Here is a 15,808-nt window from a genome sequence, read left to right on the forward strand (position 1 = left end):
CTGTCAATCATTGGAAAACGAGTCTCCCCACAGCGGCTGCCCATCTGTATCCAACCCTCCCAGCAAGCAATGGTTCATTGGGTTACTTCGGGTTTCAAGTTCAGGTATTTTACAAACAGCCAGGACCTGATTAATAATGAGGTAATTTCCAAATATTATTTTTACAAATGAGAATCTTTTTTTTTAAGATCTATTTTAACGAGTGTGTGTGTGTGTGTGTGTGTGTGTAATGCTACATGTGTGCATGTGCCTGCAGAGGTTAAAGGAGAGCATTAGATCTTTGGAGCTGGAATTACAGGTGGTTGTGAGCCACCTGATATAGGTGCTGGATGCTGAACTCCAATCCTCTGCAAGAGCAGCAAGTGCTCTCAACTGCTCAGCTTTCTCTCCAGCCCTTGAGGATTTGTTTTGATTCTATAAACTCATCACCATTTAGAGGAGGGAGGGAGGGAGGGAGGGAGGGAGGGAGAGAGAGAGAGAGAGAGAGAGAGAGAGAGAGAGAGAGAGAGAGAGAGAGAAAGAGAGAGAGAGAGAGATGAACTCAATTAAACCTTAATAAAATGGTAAATGAAGTAGCAGCTTTATTATGTCATTCGCAAGATAATGCAAAAGCAAGAAAAGCTACAGGCTAATTAGCCTCCTGAGAGAGGTTCTAATATTTCAATAAGTCGCAGAGGTAAATCCTGAGCTATTGAAACAAGAAGAAAACTATGAATTGCCATGTTCACCTGCTCATGTTGTTTTAAAAAAAAAGAAGAAGAAGAAGAAAGAAAGACTTGCTCAGGGATGGCCTCTTGCCTTTTTCTATCAAGTATTTCTTCAACTTCCTTGCAACTTCTCAGCCCCTCACATTTGCCTCTGGCTGATTTTAAATTATGCTAATTGGGAGAAGGAAAAATGCTGGTAATAGAATAAAATGGAAAACCATTTCTTATAGCATCTGGTGCAATCTGAGCCATTTCAAAGTGCATCTTATGGAATAGAGATATGAATGAGCAATGCCAGTCTGATTGCAAACAACATGGGTCGCATTAGGATATGCCAATCTGATTACTGGGCACGGAGACTCTGCAGATTGGTACAGTAGGCATTAATTGCATCTTACATATTACGTGTGTAATAGATAGCTTCTCTGGGTCTACATTTAAGCCACTTTCTTGTACGGCTATCTTTTCCAGCCCTACACAAAGCTGTGTCTGTCTTCTGCTAAGTTGATTTCAGCAGCATTCTTAGCTTCTAATTCTATTTTCTCCCAAGTATTCATCAAGTTTTCTCCAGCAGTGCTATAAACAAAAAAACATATCCAGGGTGATTGCCAGAAATCAGATATGTCAGTGGTCTATTACCTATTCAACTGGGAGCTGTCAGTGGCTACGGGCACTTCCTCCAGAGGGAAAGGGTAAAATAACTGAGGCCTCAGCCCCCCTCCTCCCCACTCAGCAATGGGCCTTAATTGGGTTGTTGATTTAAGTGGGTGGTACAGTTTTTCCATTGTCAAAATTCATTGGGTTCTTTTCAATGCCTGGAAGAATTCAGACATCTTAGCCCAGGTCTTGACTTTGGTGCACACTACGAAGTTCATAGTTTATAATGTCTTAGTGTGCTATTGAGATGAAAACTTCAATAGTCGCATTCTGAGGTATCACAATCTCCCTAACCCTTGCTCCAAATCCCGAATCCTCTGTGAACTAACAGCACTACAGCTACTTGACCATCAACACAGAACAGATACTCTCCAGTCAGCTGAAAAGTACAGTATACACTTGGATATACCTTTTTTTTTTTAAAGATTTATTTATTTTATGTATATGAGTGCACTGTTGCTGTCTTCAGACACACCAGAAGAGGGCATCGGATCCCATTACAGATGGTTGTGAGTAACCATGTGGTTGCTGGGAATTGAACTCAGGGCCTCTGGAAGAACTGTCGGTGCTCTTAACCCCTGAGCCATATCTCCAGCCCTGGACATGGTTTGAGACGTGGCAAGAGAGACCTAGAGAATAGCGATTCAGCCAAGTAGCTCCTATCCACATCCCAGAGTTCAGTTCTCTATCATGTAAGTTCCTCACATCCCCGCTTACTTCTCTTTGGGTTTTTGTTTTGTTTTGTTGTTTTTGTATCTGAAATTCCAGAGAACAGATACCCAAAATGTGCTTAAAAATAGACTCATTCTCTAAAGATATTAAAAGGATTCAAGTTCCAAATATGATTTAAATTTTCTAGTTTAAAGTGGCAAAACCAGTTTGAGAGAGGCCTTCTCAGCACGTTTTCATAAGTCAATGGGTTTGTTAGGTCAAATAGATGGAAGGGGACTTGTAGGGTGTATTGTATGCTCTTATTCAGCCACAGAACCCTGTACTTCCCAACCCGCACTGACACCCCCTCCCCCCATAATACTCATCAGCATCTTTCCAAACTAACCTTTCATCTCAGTGCTTACCCATTCTCTCCTTAGCTGTGTTTGGCATCAGTAGCATGTGATTGGCCTGTGAGGATATCCGTTTGGCACAGCAGGTTTCCATTGGAGGGATTACTCGAATCTTTCACACCAAATGAACAATACCAGGAGAGTTCACTCTTAGTTTACAGACTGGAAAAGGGAAAAGGGACTCTCAGGGAGGTGAAGTGATCCATCTAAGGTCACACAGCTAGAAAGTGGCTGGGTGTTCATATAAAATCTTTTTTTAGATGGTGTTCCACCTATGCCTCAGTTAATTTTTCTGTCATCATGGGACCCATCTCATGTTTCTATTTGGGTAATGACTCGCCTCACTGTGTCACAGGCCATCATGGCAAAGAATGGTATTTGAGATGTGTTGCCTGTGGCTTTTATCCTCAGAACATGAAAATGGTAATTAAAGAGAATCACCACCCTGTTCCAACCTACCTTCACTTCATATCAGATGACAGCATTTTAGCTATAGTAGATTATACCTAAGGAAAAGGTAGAATGCAGAGACTAATTCTTACAGAGCCCTGTCTTAGGGAAATGTTGCACTTAACCATCTGTTCTATGAAAGCAGAGAGAGGGAGGGAAGGCGGGAGAAAGACAGAAAGTGGGAAAGGGGAAAGAGGTATGGAGTGGAGAGAGAGGGAGAAGAGAATGGGAGGGGAATGGGAAGGAGAGAGAGAGAGAGAGAGAGAGAGAGAGAGAGAGAGAGAGAGAGAGAGAGAGAGAGAGAGAGAGAGAGAGAATGAATGACAACTCACGATTTAAAAAATAGCCTACCTAGCAACAGAATGGCCAGGCGTCAACACAGTTAACACACACTGCTAACAACGGTGTGTTAGTGTTGTTGACACTACTCACCTGGAGTCTACTCACATGACAGTATAAACATATTGGGTGGATAAACTTGGGTACCTCATAGAGTATGCCAGGGTGGTGAAGAACCACTTTTAGATCACTGGTTCTCAACCTTCCAAATGCTGCAACCCTTTACTACAGTTCCTCATAGGTGATCCCCAACCGTAATTATTTTCATTGCTACTTCCTAAGTGTAATTTTGCTAGTTATGAATCATAATGTAAATGTTTTCTGATGATCTTAGGTGACCCCTTTGAAAGGTTTTTTTTTTTAAACCCCCAAGGGAGTCATGAACCATAAGTTGAGAAGCACTTTTTTAGATGCTCTTTGCTTGTGTTTAATTTTTCAATTCAATACTCATCAGCAAGGTGGCCTGGGACTTGTTATCTAACCACAACACACAGTGTTCACACTTAGTGACTACAACACACTGTATACATACTTATTGATGGGGGTAAAAAAAAAATCTCCTCTTTTTTTTTTTTTTTTTTACTTTTGTGGCTGTTGTGAGAATTACAGAAACAGAGTCTAGCACCATGTCTGATAAGTAGTTAGTACTCAGAAATACTCAAATAAATGAAAGACTGAAGTGATGGGCTCGGAACCAATGTATTGGGAGACATAGATTAAAGCTTTAAAGCCTTACCCATCAGAAGTGAAAGAGTACATGTTGGTAGGACTTTTCATACTCTCCCTGTATCTTTTATTTTTAAGAGAACATTCTTCAAATCAATTGCCAAGGATTAAGGTTTAATTGTGAACTCCCCACCCTTTAATGGAATGGTTAAGACCCTTAAAACCCTACAAAGCAGGTACTTCTGTGTAGAAGAGGGTTGTGGTTAGAGATGTGTAGACATCTATTCTGCTAGAAGCCTAGTAACATGTGACAGACAGGGGCAAGAATGTGAATGTTCTTGCCAAGCTGAGCTGGGCTCAACTTCAGCGAATCTTTGGGAAATGAACTAAAAGCGAAACCCGAAGCTTACATGGCTGTGTTCACTCCTAGGGGAAGCCTTCCCTGAGCGCTTCCAGATGCATTGTCCTCCTGTACTTGTGGGAGACTCGCTGGTCCATTCCTCAAATTTCATCTCTTCTCCCTGTGCATTTAAGAGATTTCCCAGTATCCTAACACCCACATTTGGAACATGTTGAGTTCTGTGTGATGAGAAAGTAGAAACCAAGTAAGTTGTCTTCCAAGGATAGCTATGTATCTCTGTTCCCTTCCCCTTCTGTCGTGACCTTTGTTTGCATAGCAAGCCTGGCTACATCAAGAGGGGAGTCGACCCATCACTCAGTGCTTGGAAGAGTTGCCATGGCAATCCTTTGTAGCTTTATCAGACTATAATATACTACATACGTCTTTTGAAATCAGTTCTTGCTCCCAAGGTCTTTTCTGAGATACTTTATGGCTTTAAGTCTGATTTTCAATGAACAGGGATTTTTACCAACTGTTATTTATTTTGTGTAATAGTGGCATGAAGACAGCATTTCCCTGAAGACTTAGGTTTTTCACGGTTTGGTGTCTCCAAACCAATTTAGAATTTGAGGATATTAATGGGACTCCCCTTTCAAAACATATGTACACATGTCAAAGTAACAACTACACAGCTGAGGTAGGGGGCTGTCTTAGTCAGGGTTTCTATTCCTGCACAGACATCATGACCAAGAAGCAAGTTGGGGAGGAAAGGGTTCATTCGGTTTATACTTCCATATTGCTGTTCATCACCAAGGAAGTCAGGACTGGAACTCAAGCAGGTCAGAAAGCAGGAGCTGATGCAGAGGCCATGGAGGGAAATTCTTTACTGGCTTGCTTCCCCTGGCTTGCTCAGCCTATCATAGATCCTACACACTGTCTCAAACATGGCAAAATATTTAACTTTTATAAAGACTCATAGCACTATCATTACCAGTGGTACAAATAAGGAAACAGATCTAAGGTACCTTACTCTGTATTGTATAACTAGTGAGCAGGGGATCCTGGACTCTTAAGTCCACAGTCTAAAATGGAATATAGGATCTCAAAATCAGATTCTTTAATGCAGTTTTCAATGGCAAGGATAAGAAGCCAGTGCCTTTTCATGTACTCTGTGTGTGTGTATATCAAATTACATTGTACTCTGTACATGTACAATTAAAATAACAATTAGTAAATTGGGCATAGCAGTTCACAGTAGGAATGGGCGTTAACACGAGTATCAGGCCATGCTCAGCAACCTACTAAGAGCTTGTCTTGATGGAACAAGAGGCTGGGCTTAGCTCTTTGGTGGAACATTTGTCCAGAATGTGTCCCCACCACTGAAGAAAATGGAACAGAACAAAGACAGCCAGATTTCAGGTTTGTATGCGGCAACTACTTTATTACTTTCAAATGCAAACCCTTTGCATTTAGTTTGCTATTTTACAACTTTACAAACTAGGTATAAAAGACCATAAATAAATGACATAAGTTATGTGTACCTAAAGTTCATGAAGGGAAGAAAAAAATACCTTGACAAATAAAAACAAAATAGAAAAATCTATGGCTAACTCAAAAGATTGTTCAAAATTTGGAACATGTATGAACCAAGAGATGTTCAGCTAACTTCTTTTTCAGAATGAACTAAATTATAATATGCCTTATACATTCTAATTATAACCACAGTCCTTGCATATTCCAACAGACTTGGAGTAATACAAAATAAATACACTCTTCAGCGTTTATTAATACTTGATGTTATTTGGACAATGCTAAAGGAGTGAAAATATTGCTTCTAGAACTTTCCTTTACTGGTTAAAATTTAAGTGTCTTCAGACAAATCGTCGAGGCTATAGGAGTGTATGGATTAATACACGTCCCCTTCACAGATGAATACAAGAGGTCTCAGAACACACACAGTAATCATGTTGTGAACACCACCTTTCCTCTAGTCTTTAAAACACACCAGAACATTTCATTTAGAAGATTGCCAAAAAATAAAAACCTCAGAGCCTGCAGACACGTGGTGAAACGGCTTGATTTGGTGCAGGGAACAGCTCAAAGCTGTTTAGTAGATTTGACTAGATTTTAGCCTTCCAGCTCCCAAGGCCAGCGCTTGCTCCTGGGCTGGACACAGACCCAGAAGTTGACCTCCTCCCACTTGACCTCTGGGAAAGATGATGCACTCAGAGGTTCATCTTTTTTTTTTTTTTTTTTTTTTTAACACCTATTTTTCAGGCATCAATGCATAGGCACATCCCTTTAAAAATATATTAAGGTCCCCTCAAAAGGGGTGAAATAACTTTGTCACTCTGGCATAGTTACGAGAAGACAATGCCATACACCCTGTCAGAATGCAATAAATATTTATTGGTGATTTTCTTTACTTATTCAACAATATATGGTTCAGAATCTTTTCCCCCTTTTTTTTTTCTAATTCCCTGATTTGATGTTATAGCTTATATGAATGGCCACAGTTTCTGTGACCATAGCTCAGAATAAGCAAGGCAGCCACTCAGGTTAAGTAAAATGGCAGTATGCTGGCTGGAGTTTGGTATACATATCCTGTCAATACTGAATCTTCATACACCAGAACTCCAATTCTAGAAGACTGATGTACTTTCAAGGGCATAAGTAGTTAGCTGCATATTAATTACCAGAACTTTCCACATGTAATTGGGGAACCTGGAATTGCTAGAGGCCATTTCATCCCAACTACATTAACCTCAAGAGCCACTGGCATGTATGTATTTTTCTGTGACACTGGGACACAAAGTATTACTCCAGACACATCATCTCAAGGCTGACACACATCTTAAGTTCATCTCCAAAAAGTATATGAATTGCATATATTTGTTCGCATTCAACAAGTTCATTTATGCAGGGAAACAAAGGCGACTTATACTCCATCTGGGGTCACAAATTGGATTCCATCCCCTTCTCTCTCCATTGTGAAATCAGCGAGTCAGGCTTATATCTAAAAATCATTCCACCATCAAGGTGAAAACATCTGTCCAAAGAACTGCTTCTTAGGATGCATGTGACAGACACATTACACTTACAGATAAAGAACATGTAGCATTTCCAAGCTGTCTTCCCAAGGGGACGGACATGGTCTCCGGGTCTTGTATATCATGTGACTCTTTCCTTATCTTTGAACTGGTAATAAACCAGAACTCTCCAGGTATAGCATTCTACAACATTCACAGGCAGTTCTAAGCATGAGGTTACACACACACACACACACACACACACACACACACACACATACACACTCACATACACACACATATTCACACATAGACACATACACACACACATTCACACTCCTATGTACACACATCAAAAGAGATATTCAGGTCATATTTTAGTCTAGGAAAAAAATATATTTATATCACTGCAATGGCACACCCTGGGTAAAATGTCACTTCAGCATTGCGTATCGGAGGCAGCTTGCGGAACTGGCTTTGTTCTGCGTGGTGGCGCCTGACCTGGCGTCCATAGTAAAACCTGTAACATTTGGTCACTTGCTGCCACGTGGATGCAGCAGGGCCGTACAGGAATGAAATATGGAAATACGTATAAATAAAACCACAAGGAGTTTGGGAGCAAGGGCTCTGCAGAGCTGGTGCCTTGAGACAGCACATTCCTCAGTGCAGCTGAGAACAGATGCCAAAGCTGGATGTTGTTTTCCTGGGCGAATGGGACTTGACACATTTCTTCTGCTGTTCAGGTGCAGGTGTTTTGTCGTGTCTTTGCCTCAAAAAACCGGCAGAAGAGAAGCCAAAGAAAAACATTCAGAAGGAACAGTGGAGGGTGTGTTCTAGTTTCTTCCAAGCGCTTATGTAATAACAGGAAGGGCTGTGAGGCTGAGATACCAGAATCTATTCCCTGTGGAGAAAAGAGAGACAACAAATGTCAGCCAGTATTACCAGCCAATAGTCACCCAATCAGCTACACATCATGCTTCTATCAAATAGAAGCAGACACACAACATTTTGGGTTCCCAGAAAGTGACAAGGCTCGGTGCGTACTGAGTCCCATTAATATGTCCCTTGAATACAAACTAGAAAGAACAACTCACTTGTCAATACAGAGGCTCATTATGATTATCCTGACTATTATTGTTGTTGTTATTGTTTGAGACAGGGTCTCACTCTGTCACTCTGGCTGGTCTTGATCTCCAAGAGATCTACCTGCCTCTGCCACCTGAGTGATAGGATTGAAGGCATGAGCCACTACATCTGGCTATTCAAACTATTATTTAAAAAAGAGAGAGAGCTGGGCATAGTGGTACAAACTTTTAATTTCAGCACTCAGGAGACAGAGGCAGGTGGATCTGTATGAGTCTGAAGCTGGACTCGTTTACATAGCAAGTTTCAGGCCAGGGCAGGCTACATAGTAAGACTGTCTCATAAACAAAACCAAACAAAACCTAACTAACCAACTAAAATTAACTAACTAACTAACTAACTAACTAACTAACTAAGGAAAAGAAAGGAACAGGATCGAACATATTTTCTAAGACTTCCTTTCTGGAAAGTAATAAACCGTAGCTTTTGAAACCTGACCATACATAGACTCCATCAGGCATACATACATACATGCTCACATGAAGGACAAGAATATGAACTTGACCTTAAAACTCCAATATACAAGCACACCATATATATATGCACAGGCAACATTTGGATAGAAAGTTTCTTTTGCTACGTCTGCACCCTTCAGGCTACAATCCCCTTCTTCATTTGATGTGGGACTGGGGGGGGGGCTGGGCTTGTTTATGGATATTTAAGGTAAGAAGGAAGGGACTGTGAAAGTTGACATCTAGTTAACATCAGAGTAAGATAAGAGTCCGGGGCAGCTAGTTCCCTTATTAATCGAAGCCAAGGAAGCCGTGTGGTCTACGAAGGGCCTATAACACATAAAATAAAACACAATGTGCTTCAATACACAAAACTGCTGCTCTTTTGAGTTAGTCACAGGACATGCAAATATCTTTACAAGTGTGTCCTTTAATATTGATATATTGATACATATTGCCTCCCAGCCTCCCATAAACCAAAGCAAAGAAAGGAGCTCCATCTGCCTGGTGCTCAGCACACGAACGGCTCTTTAACCATCGGGCCACAAGCAGAGGACACGTGGTGAACCTGGATGAGGTGGGAGAGAAGGCACCTGACCCTCTGGGGAGCTCTCTGCAAGAGCAGTTCTCACATGCGCACACGCCATGTCGGGAAAGCTATTATTATGAAGGTATCATTATCTCTCTAATTTACAGGTAGAGGGAGTGAGTTAGGAAGCAAAGTGGGGCGAGTTTCCAGTGTCAACGTTTCGGTTGGCTTTAGACCGCATAGCTGTCGGGATGCCAGAGTCTGGCTCTGTGCCCTGGGAAACAGTGTGGCTTTCCTATTGTTCTCATGGCTCTCTGCTAAAAGTTCAGGAGGCAGTAAACACTTTTACTGCTCCTTGGGTATTATTGCAGACACTTGGGATGCCCTTTATTGGCCTTTCCATTGGCTTTGTTTGACTCTACCATAGGGATATGGTTAAGACTAAGTAAGTAAGACTCAGAAGGTGGCCTTTGAATGATGTAACTTTCCATATTATTCCATTTGCAGAGATAACTGCCAGGGAGTAAGAAAAGGACCTCAGCACTGTAAACAATGTTCACTGGTTAGAATACTTTAGGGAGGTTGTGCTTTGAACACGTTCCGTGTTTGAAAAACATGTCAAGCCTTAAGTTGGTGACTTTAAAAAAGGAAACCTTTTAATCCTTCAGTACCAGCTTCGAGGCAATACTCTGTTTTCACTTAATGTATAATTCCATAATGCTTTCTTATTGGAATAGGACTGCAGAGGTTAAAAACAAAGTACTTGGACTAGTGAGATGGCCTGAGTTCTATCCCTGGGACCCACATGTAGAACTGACTTTTGTATGTTCTTGTCCTTTAACCTCCAGACATCACACACACATGCACACACACACACACACACACACACACTCCAAAAATTAATGTACCCCCAAATTTCCACAGCTTAAAACCTTTTTTTTTTGTAAATCAAAATAAGAGAGAGAAAGAGAGAAAGAAAGAGAGAGAGAGAGAGAGAGAGAGCAGATCCCCACCCATATTTGTCAACTCTAGCATGGAAAAAAAAATCAAGAATTCCTAGACTTCAGCAAAAGCAGAGATAAAACAAAACTTGTTGGAGTACTTTAAAAAATATATCCCTTGGGAAGAGAAAAGCTTTTTACAACTAATATTGTAAGAAAAGTTTTTACTAAACTGTCATAATTTGACAGCAAATTTAGTATTCCTTACTCTATAAGAAATAGCTTTCAGGGAAAAAATTAGAGAGAAAGAGAGAGAGGGAGGAAGAGAGGGAGAGGGAGAGAGAGAGGGAGAGGGAGAGACAGAGACAGAGACAGAGACAGAGAGAGAGAGAGAGATTTGCCAGAAAGTCATTGCTCATTCTTTCAACTTACCTTGTAAATTTGGGAGTTGCCTCTTTGAAGGTGTGTGTGTGTGTGTGTGTGTGTGAAAATTCTCCATTCAGGATTGTCTCAGCCCACTATCCATAAGGTAGTTATGAGAAGTTTGTAGCATTCTCAAAGAAGACTTTATATGGCACAGCCTCAGCCCCAAAGAGACCTCATTTGTCCAGTTAGGGTTAATAGGGCTTGGGAGTTTTCATGTTTTAAAAATCCATTTTCTTTTCTTTCTAGCCCCTCCATGTCATAAAAATCCACCAGGTGTCCTGGGCACTGAAGAGGCAGCATGAATGGGCCAAGTGGCTTTCACCTGGATTTTCTTCTGTGGTATAAACCGAGCCCTGAAAGCCACCATTGAGTCCTTTCACAGTGCTTCTGGGCACAGCCGGTCTTCTTTCTGGTAAGGAGTGATGACTGTTATTAATGCCACAGATGAAATCCTTCCCTTGAAATTCCAGACAGAGAAAGGATTAGGGTGACTTGAAAAGCCACGTATCTGACGGGAAATACAGCATCGAAACTCAGAGGCAGAGTTTTATTTATATAATAAGTACATGTATTTTACACACCAGCGATGGACAGAGTTCTTCTGAGAAATTACTGGCTCCGGGTTTAATTCTGATGATCAAGGTCATTCATTATAAGCCCCATGGTTTCAGCAATCTCTTACACCAAGCAATGCTGCAGATATTTTTGTTTTTTGTTTGTTTGTTTGTTTTCCTTTAATTTCAGAGGGCGAAGACAAAGTAAAAAAAGTGCAGTTCTTAATTAAAGTGCATGGATGAGGTAAACTATTCGAGAGTTTTGAGTCTATTCGGTACTGGCTCAGACAGGAACCATCCTGCCATGCATCTGCTGCATCTGGGTTCGCATTGCCTGGACGCTGCTCAAAATCTTATTCTGGTGCGTGATGGCGGTGATGCCAATTCTCGCCAGGTCGCTGCAGGTGGGGCCGAGAGAAGGGGAGAGAAAGTCATGAGGGGTACGGAGAACCTCCTCCTCAAGGTTTCATGCAGACACACATTTGAATCAGCCACAATTAGTACAGTACAAGGCAGGTGTATACATGTCTCATTCAGACATCCAATACAACAATGCAGGTACTATACAAAGGTCGTGTAAAATTATACTCAACCAAAATGAGAGGCATTCCATGTAGTGGTTTTGGCTTAATGTTGTTTGTATTGTAATGTTAATTTGGGTCCTCCCCCCCCCCCAATTGTTTACAGGAGTACACACATATGCACATAACACACTGAGGGAACCAGTCCCCAGTTGGTTCTGATTGGTTAATAAAGATACCGGCAGCCAATGGCTGGACAGGGCAGACAGAGGCTGAGGTATTTAGGATTCCTGGGCTTGGGACAGGAGGGGATTGAGAAAGAGATCCGCCTCCCTGAGAGAGAGTGGTCCAGAGCACCACCCAGTTGAGCACCCTTTGGGCCCAGAACAGCCAAGATAAAACACAAAATTTAGTAAGTTGTAACTCAGAATTATCAGTGAGAGGTAGATTCTCTCAGTAGTGGAGGTCAGGCAATAGCCCAGCTATTATGCTGATTAAGACATATCAAAATATAAAGGCTATCTATGTGCCTGTCTTTCGTTCAGGAATGTTAAACATTGAGCCCAGTAGTGAACCTGCCGCTGAGGTTTATTTATTAATTTTTAATACAACAATTCCAGATTTCTTTTCTTCTCTCTCTCTCTCTCTCTCTCTCTCTCTCTCTCTTAATATAATGAGTAGGGAATGATTATGAAGCTCAAAGCACAACAGGCAAATACTATGAAATCTCGATTTACCCTTTGGTGTTACATCGCTGAGTACTTACTCCTGGCTCATGTGAACCACAGCTTCTAGTGTCGTGTACCCGGCGGCGGTGAAGTTGTCCTTATACCGGTCCATTTTGATGGCCTGCAGCCAGTCGCCCACTGATACTACAGCAGAGAATTCAGGGGAGCTGGGGTCTAACAAGGCTGTGTTTGGTCTGAAAAGAGAATGAGAATGTATAAAACAGCTAGAAATCAGATTGCATAGGACAGACAGGCCAGGGAACAGAGGGCCAAACTTTTAAATGGAATAGCTGTCATTCAAAATTAACACATGCTTTTTTTTTTTTTTTAGTCTTCACAGCCCTCACTTTAGATGTGCAACTCAGGGAACTGAGACTCATAGCAGGTCCCTGATCATCCTAACTTGGTAGAGAATGAGGGAGGTAGAGAAAGACTGTCCCTGTACAGTCTTTGGAGAAAGAATCCATTTTCCATCAGAATTGTATACCACAGACGTTAGTTTAGCAACCATGGACAACTCAGTGAATCAAAGGGAGGAAACTTGGGAGTTTGCCAGCTGCCAGGTGTGATGGAAGCTGAGAGAGCAGAGAGTTCCGGTCCAGCATGCTCTTAGTTAGCTAGGTGTGCGAGACATGCTCTGTGTGCCTCCCTGTCACAAAGCCAGGACAGGGGGTGGTAATCCTTTCTTGAAGCAACCTAGGCCTGACCAGCACATGCAAAGACCAGGGGGTGGAAAAATGGCACTGTGATTGCTCTATGGATTTGGGCATAAGCTCCTCAAATTCCTCTGCTAATTATTCCAATAAAGTCAAAGCACTTCTTAACTTAGTTATTAATTTGTTCATTCTTAAGCCAGGAATTTACTGTCAGATCAATAGTGACTGGTCTCAGGCATTCTGCCTTTCCTCATGACGGAGCTCCAGGAAGAATCTCCCATCCATCAAAGTCTTTAGGAGACTTAGAGTCATCATCATCTCTCTACTGAATGGCCACAGGCTAGCCCTTCAGAGAGACATTTTATAACATATCTATTGTAATTTCCTGCACAGAAAAATGGTGTTCTTAAACTTCCCTTTCCCCTTAAAACCATAGAAATTCTGTGTCTGATTTTAACATTTTAGCCTGAATCTATGATTGTGCACATTTCGGTTGGAATAATGTCCTCAAATTAGAACAACATCTTTTTTTCTTATTAAAAAAAAAAAAAAAAACCAAAAGAAAGTTATTGTGATGTCTTGATTTGTTTTTTTATACAGAATCAATCCAATCCTTGAAAAGCTTTCATTTTTGATCTAAATTATTTTCATTTGTATTATCTTCCTTTTACATAAATACTTTGACAAAAACTAATTTTACAGCAATCAGTTTTGTGTTTCAATAACTTGTCTCTCTGACCTTCCTCTTGTATCTGTCAGTTCAGTTGTCTCTGAGTGAGATTCAGCAACTGTTTACAAGGTCGAATTCTCCTAATTTTGAGTTAATAACATTACCACATAGAATTTTATATCTGTCATTAAGTTGGGGGGGGGGAGGGAGGTAGCGACACAGCATTTGTTGTTAAACAAAAGCCAAATCATTTATTAGTAATTTCAGCCTACGCATGTCATGAACAGGGTTCCAACTGACTGACAAGGTCAGAAAACCTCAAGGTGAAGCTATCTCCCCTGGGTGTCAGTTAGTCACTGCCCGGCTTGTTCTGAAGTCTCCGTTCTCTTTGGAGAACAGCACAGTTGCCTAATTTTGTGCTAAGTCATGTCCTGTATTCTATTATATCCTATTATCATCAATAATGACAGGCATTATTTAAGTACTATTATCAAGAAAAAGTTCAAAACTGAAAAAAAATATATGCTGTGACTCAACCTGCTCTATGCCTTGGTATAAGACAGGCATTTTGCAGTACTAGTGGCTGAAGAACTTTTCATATCGATTTAAATGCTAAGAGAAGTGCCAAATACCAAAAAAAACCAACCAAACAAACAAACAAATAAAAACCTTAAAAATATCTCTGCCTTGCTTCTCCCCACAAAAGGACACAGATGAAGGCAAGAAAGTAGAGAAGATTCACCCTGGGAACTGAAAAAACTGTTAGACCTGGAAAGAAGGCTTGGGGGCCATTTTAATCTTTCCGAGAATAGGACAGAAAGATAACCTCCACATGTTAGAAGATGTCCTTCTTCAAATAATAAAATTATCCACAGTCCCAGCTAAGATGTAGAGTTTAGCCACATTTAGTGTTATTCCAGAGATTGATGCTCACTCAGAGCAAGCCCAAGTCTTATCATTTTTGACCTAACAGTCTAACCAACAGGCCTTTCTACCCTGATCTATACCAGATGAGTCTTGTGTCTAGGTGTTGTCCTGAATCTGTTGACAGGAAATCCCATTCTCTAAAGGAAACTTCCTGGCGAGCCATGGCTCTGGAACCTTTACTTTTTTTTTTTTTCATAGACCAATCAGCTTCTTCAGGCTCAAAGTAATTGAAGAAGTCACCGAGGTTGCAGAGCTCAGAGGTAGCCTGTGACTTTGCAAGGCAGGAATCAGGATGCACTGCTCTTGCCTGTCACAAATGATGCGGTCCCTCATACATCATTACTAGTAAACATGGCAAACCTGGAACTCTCCGACCCTGTCCTCTTCAGGCTGTTGGGATTGCGGATGAGTTTGTCCAGCATGTTGACGATCTGCCCAAATTTAGGCCTGTCGCTTCTCTCTTTCTGCCAGCAGTCCAGCATTAACTGATGGAGGGCAATGGGGCAGTCCATTGGAGGGGGTAGCCGGTACCCTTCCTCGATGGCTTTGATCACCTAGAGAAGACAAAAGGACACTGTGGTGAGCTGCCAGCAGGCTAAGCGTGGGCACAGCTCCAACTCCTTTACAGAAGCCAAAGCTAGGTATTGCTGGCAACAGGGGAGAAAAGCCAGCTGTTAAATGGAAGTGATGCCAATCTGAAACTCGAATGAAAGATGCATTGATATTCCAAAGTGATTAGGACCCAATTAGGTCACAGCATGGTGTCGGAGCTCTGGTGACAGCCCTCCAACATCACAGGGTCCTGTCTGCACTCCACCATTCAGCTTCGGCACATCTGCACACTCCAGTGAAAGCCACCAGTGCCAGGCATCCTTGAGGAAGTAATTCCAAATTGGAAGTCCCTATGCATCATTTCAGCCCTGTGTAACCTCACTCAGTAGCTACTGTATCAGCATCAGTGCCTGCTTCTAGACACCTAGTCATTTTCTCTATAGGAGATCTACACTCT

At 41.5% G+C, this 15,808-nt stretch overlaps 1 protein-coding gene across 2 annotated transcripts in view; it reads right to left on the minus strand.

The window, feature by feature from the left end:
• Positions 1–5,644: 5,644 nt before the first annotated feature.
• Epha4 (EPH receptor A4) overlaps positions 5,645–15,808 on the minus strand; it is a 142,258-nt gene continuing 132,094 nt past the window's right edge. Inside the window, exons 15-18 of one of the 2 annotated variants that reach the window (XM_021155750.2) lie at positions 15,160–15,353; positions 12,585–12,740; positions 10,750–11,695; positions 5,645–8,153 (exon numbers count right to left, since the gene is read on the minus strand). In XM_021155750.2, the coding sequence (XP_021011409.1) occupies positions 11,581–11,695; positions 12,585–12,740; positions 15,160–15,353 (465 nt within the window). In that variant the 3' untranslated portion in view covers positions 5,645–8,153; positions 10,750–11,580. Of the gene's footprint in view, positions 8,154–10,749; positions 11,696–12,555; positions 12,741–15,159; positions 15,354–15,808 lie in introns of those variants that run through there. The other variant, XM_021155831.3, reaches the window with a different exon arrangement.

Source organism: Mus caroli, unplaced genomic scaffold, assembly GCF_978045245.1.
Source record: "Mus caroli unplaced genomic scaffold, Mus_caroli_1 scaffold_1, whole genome shotgun sequence".
NCBI lineage: Eukaryota > Metazoa > Chordata > Mammalia > Rodentia > Muridae > Mus > Mus caroli.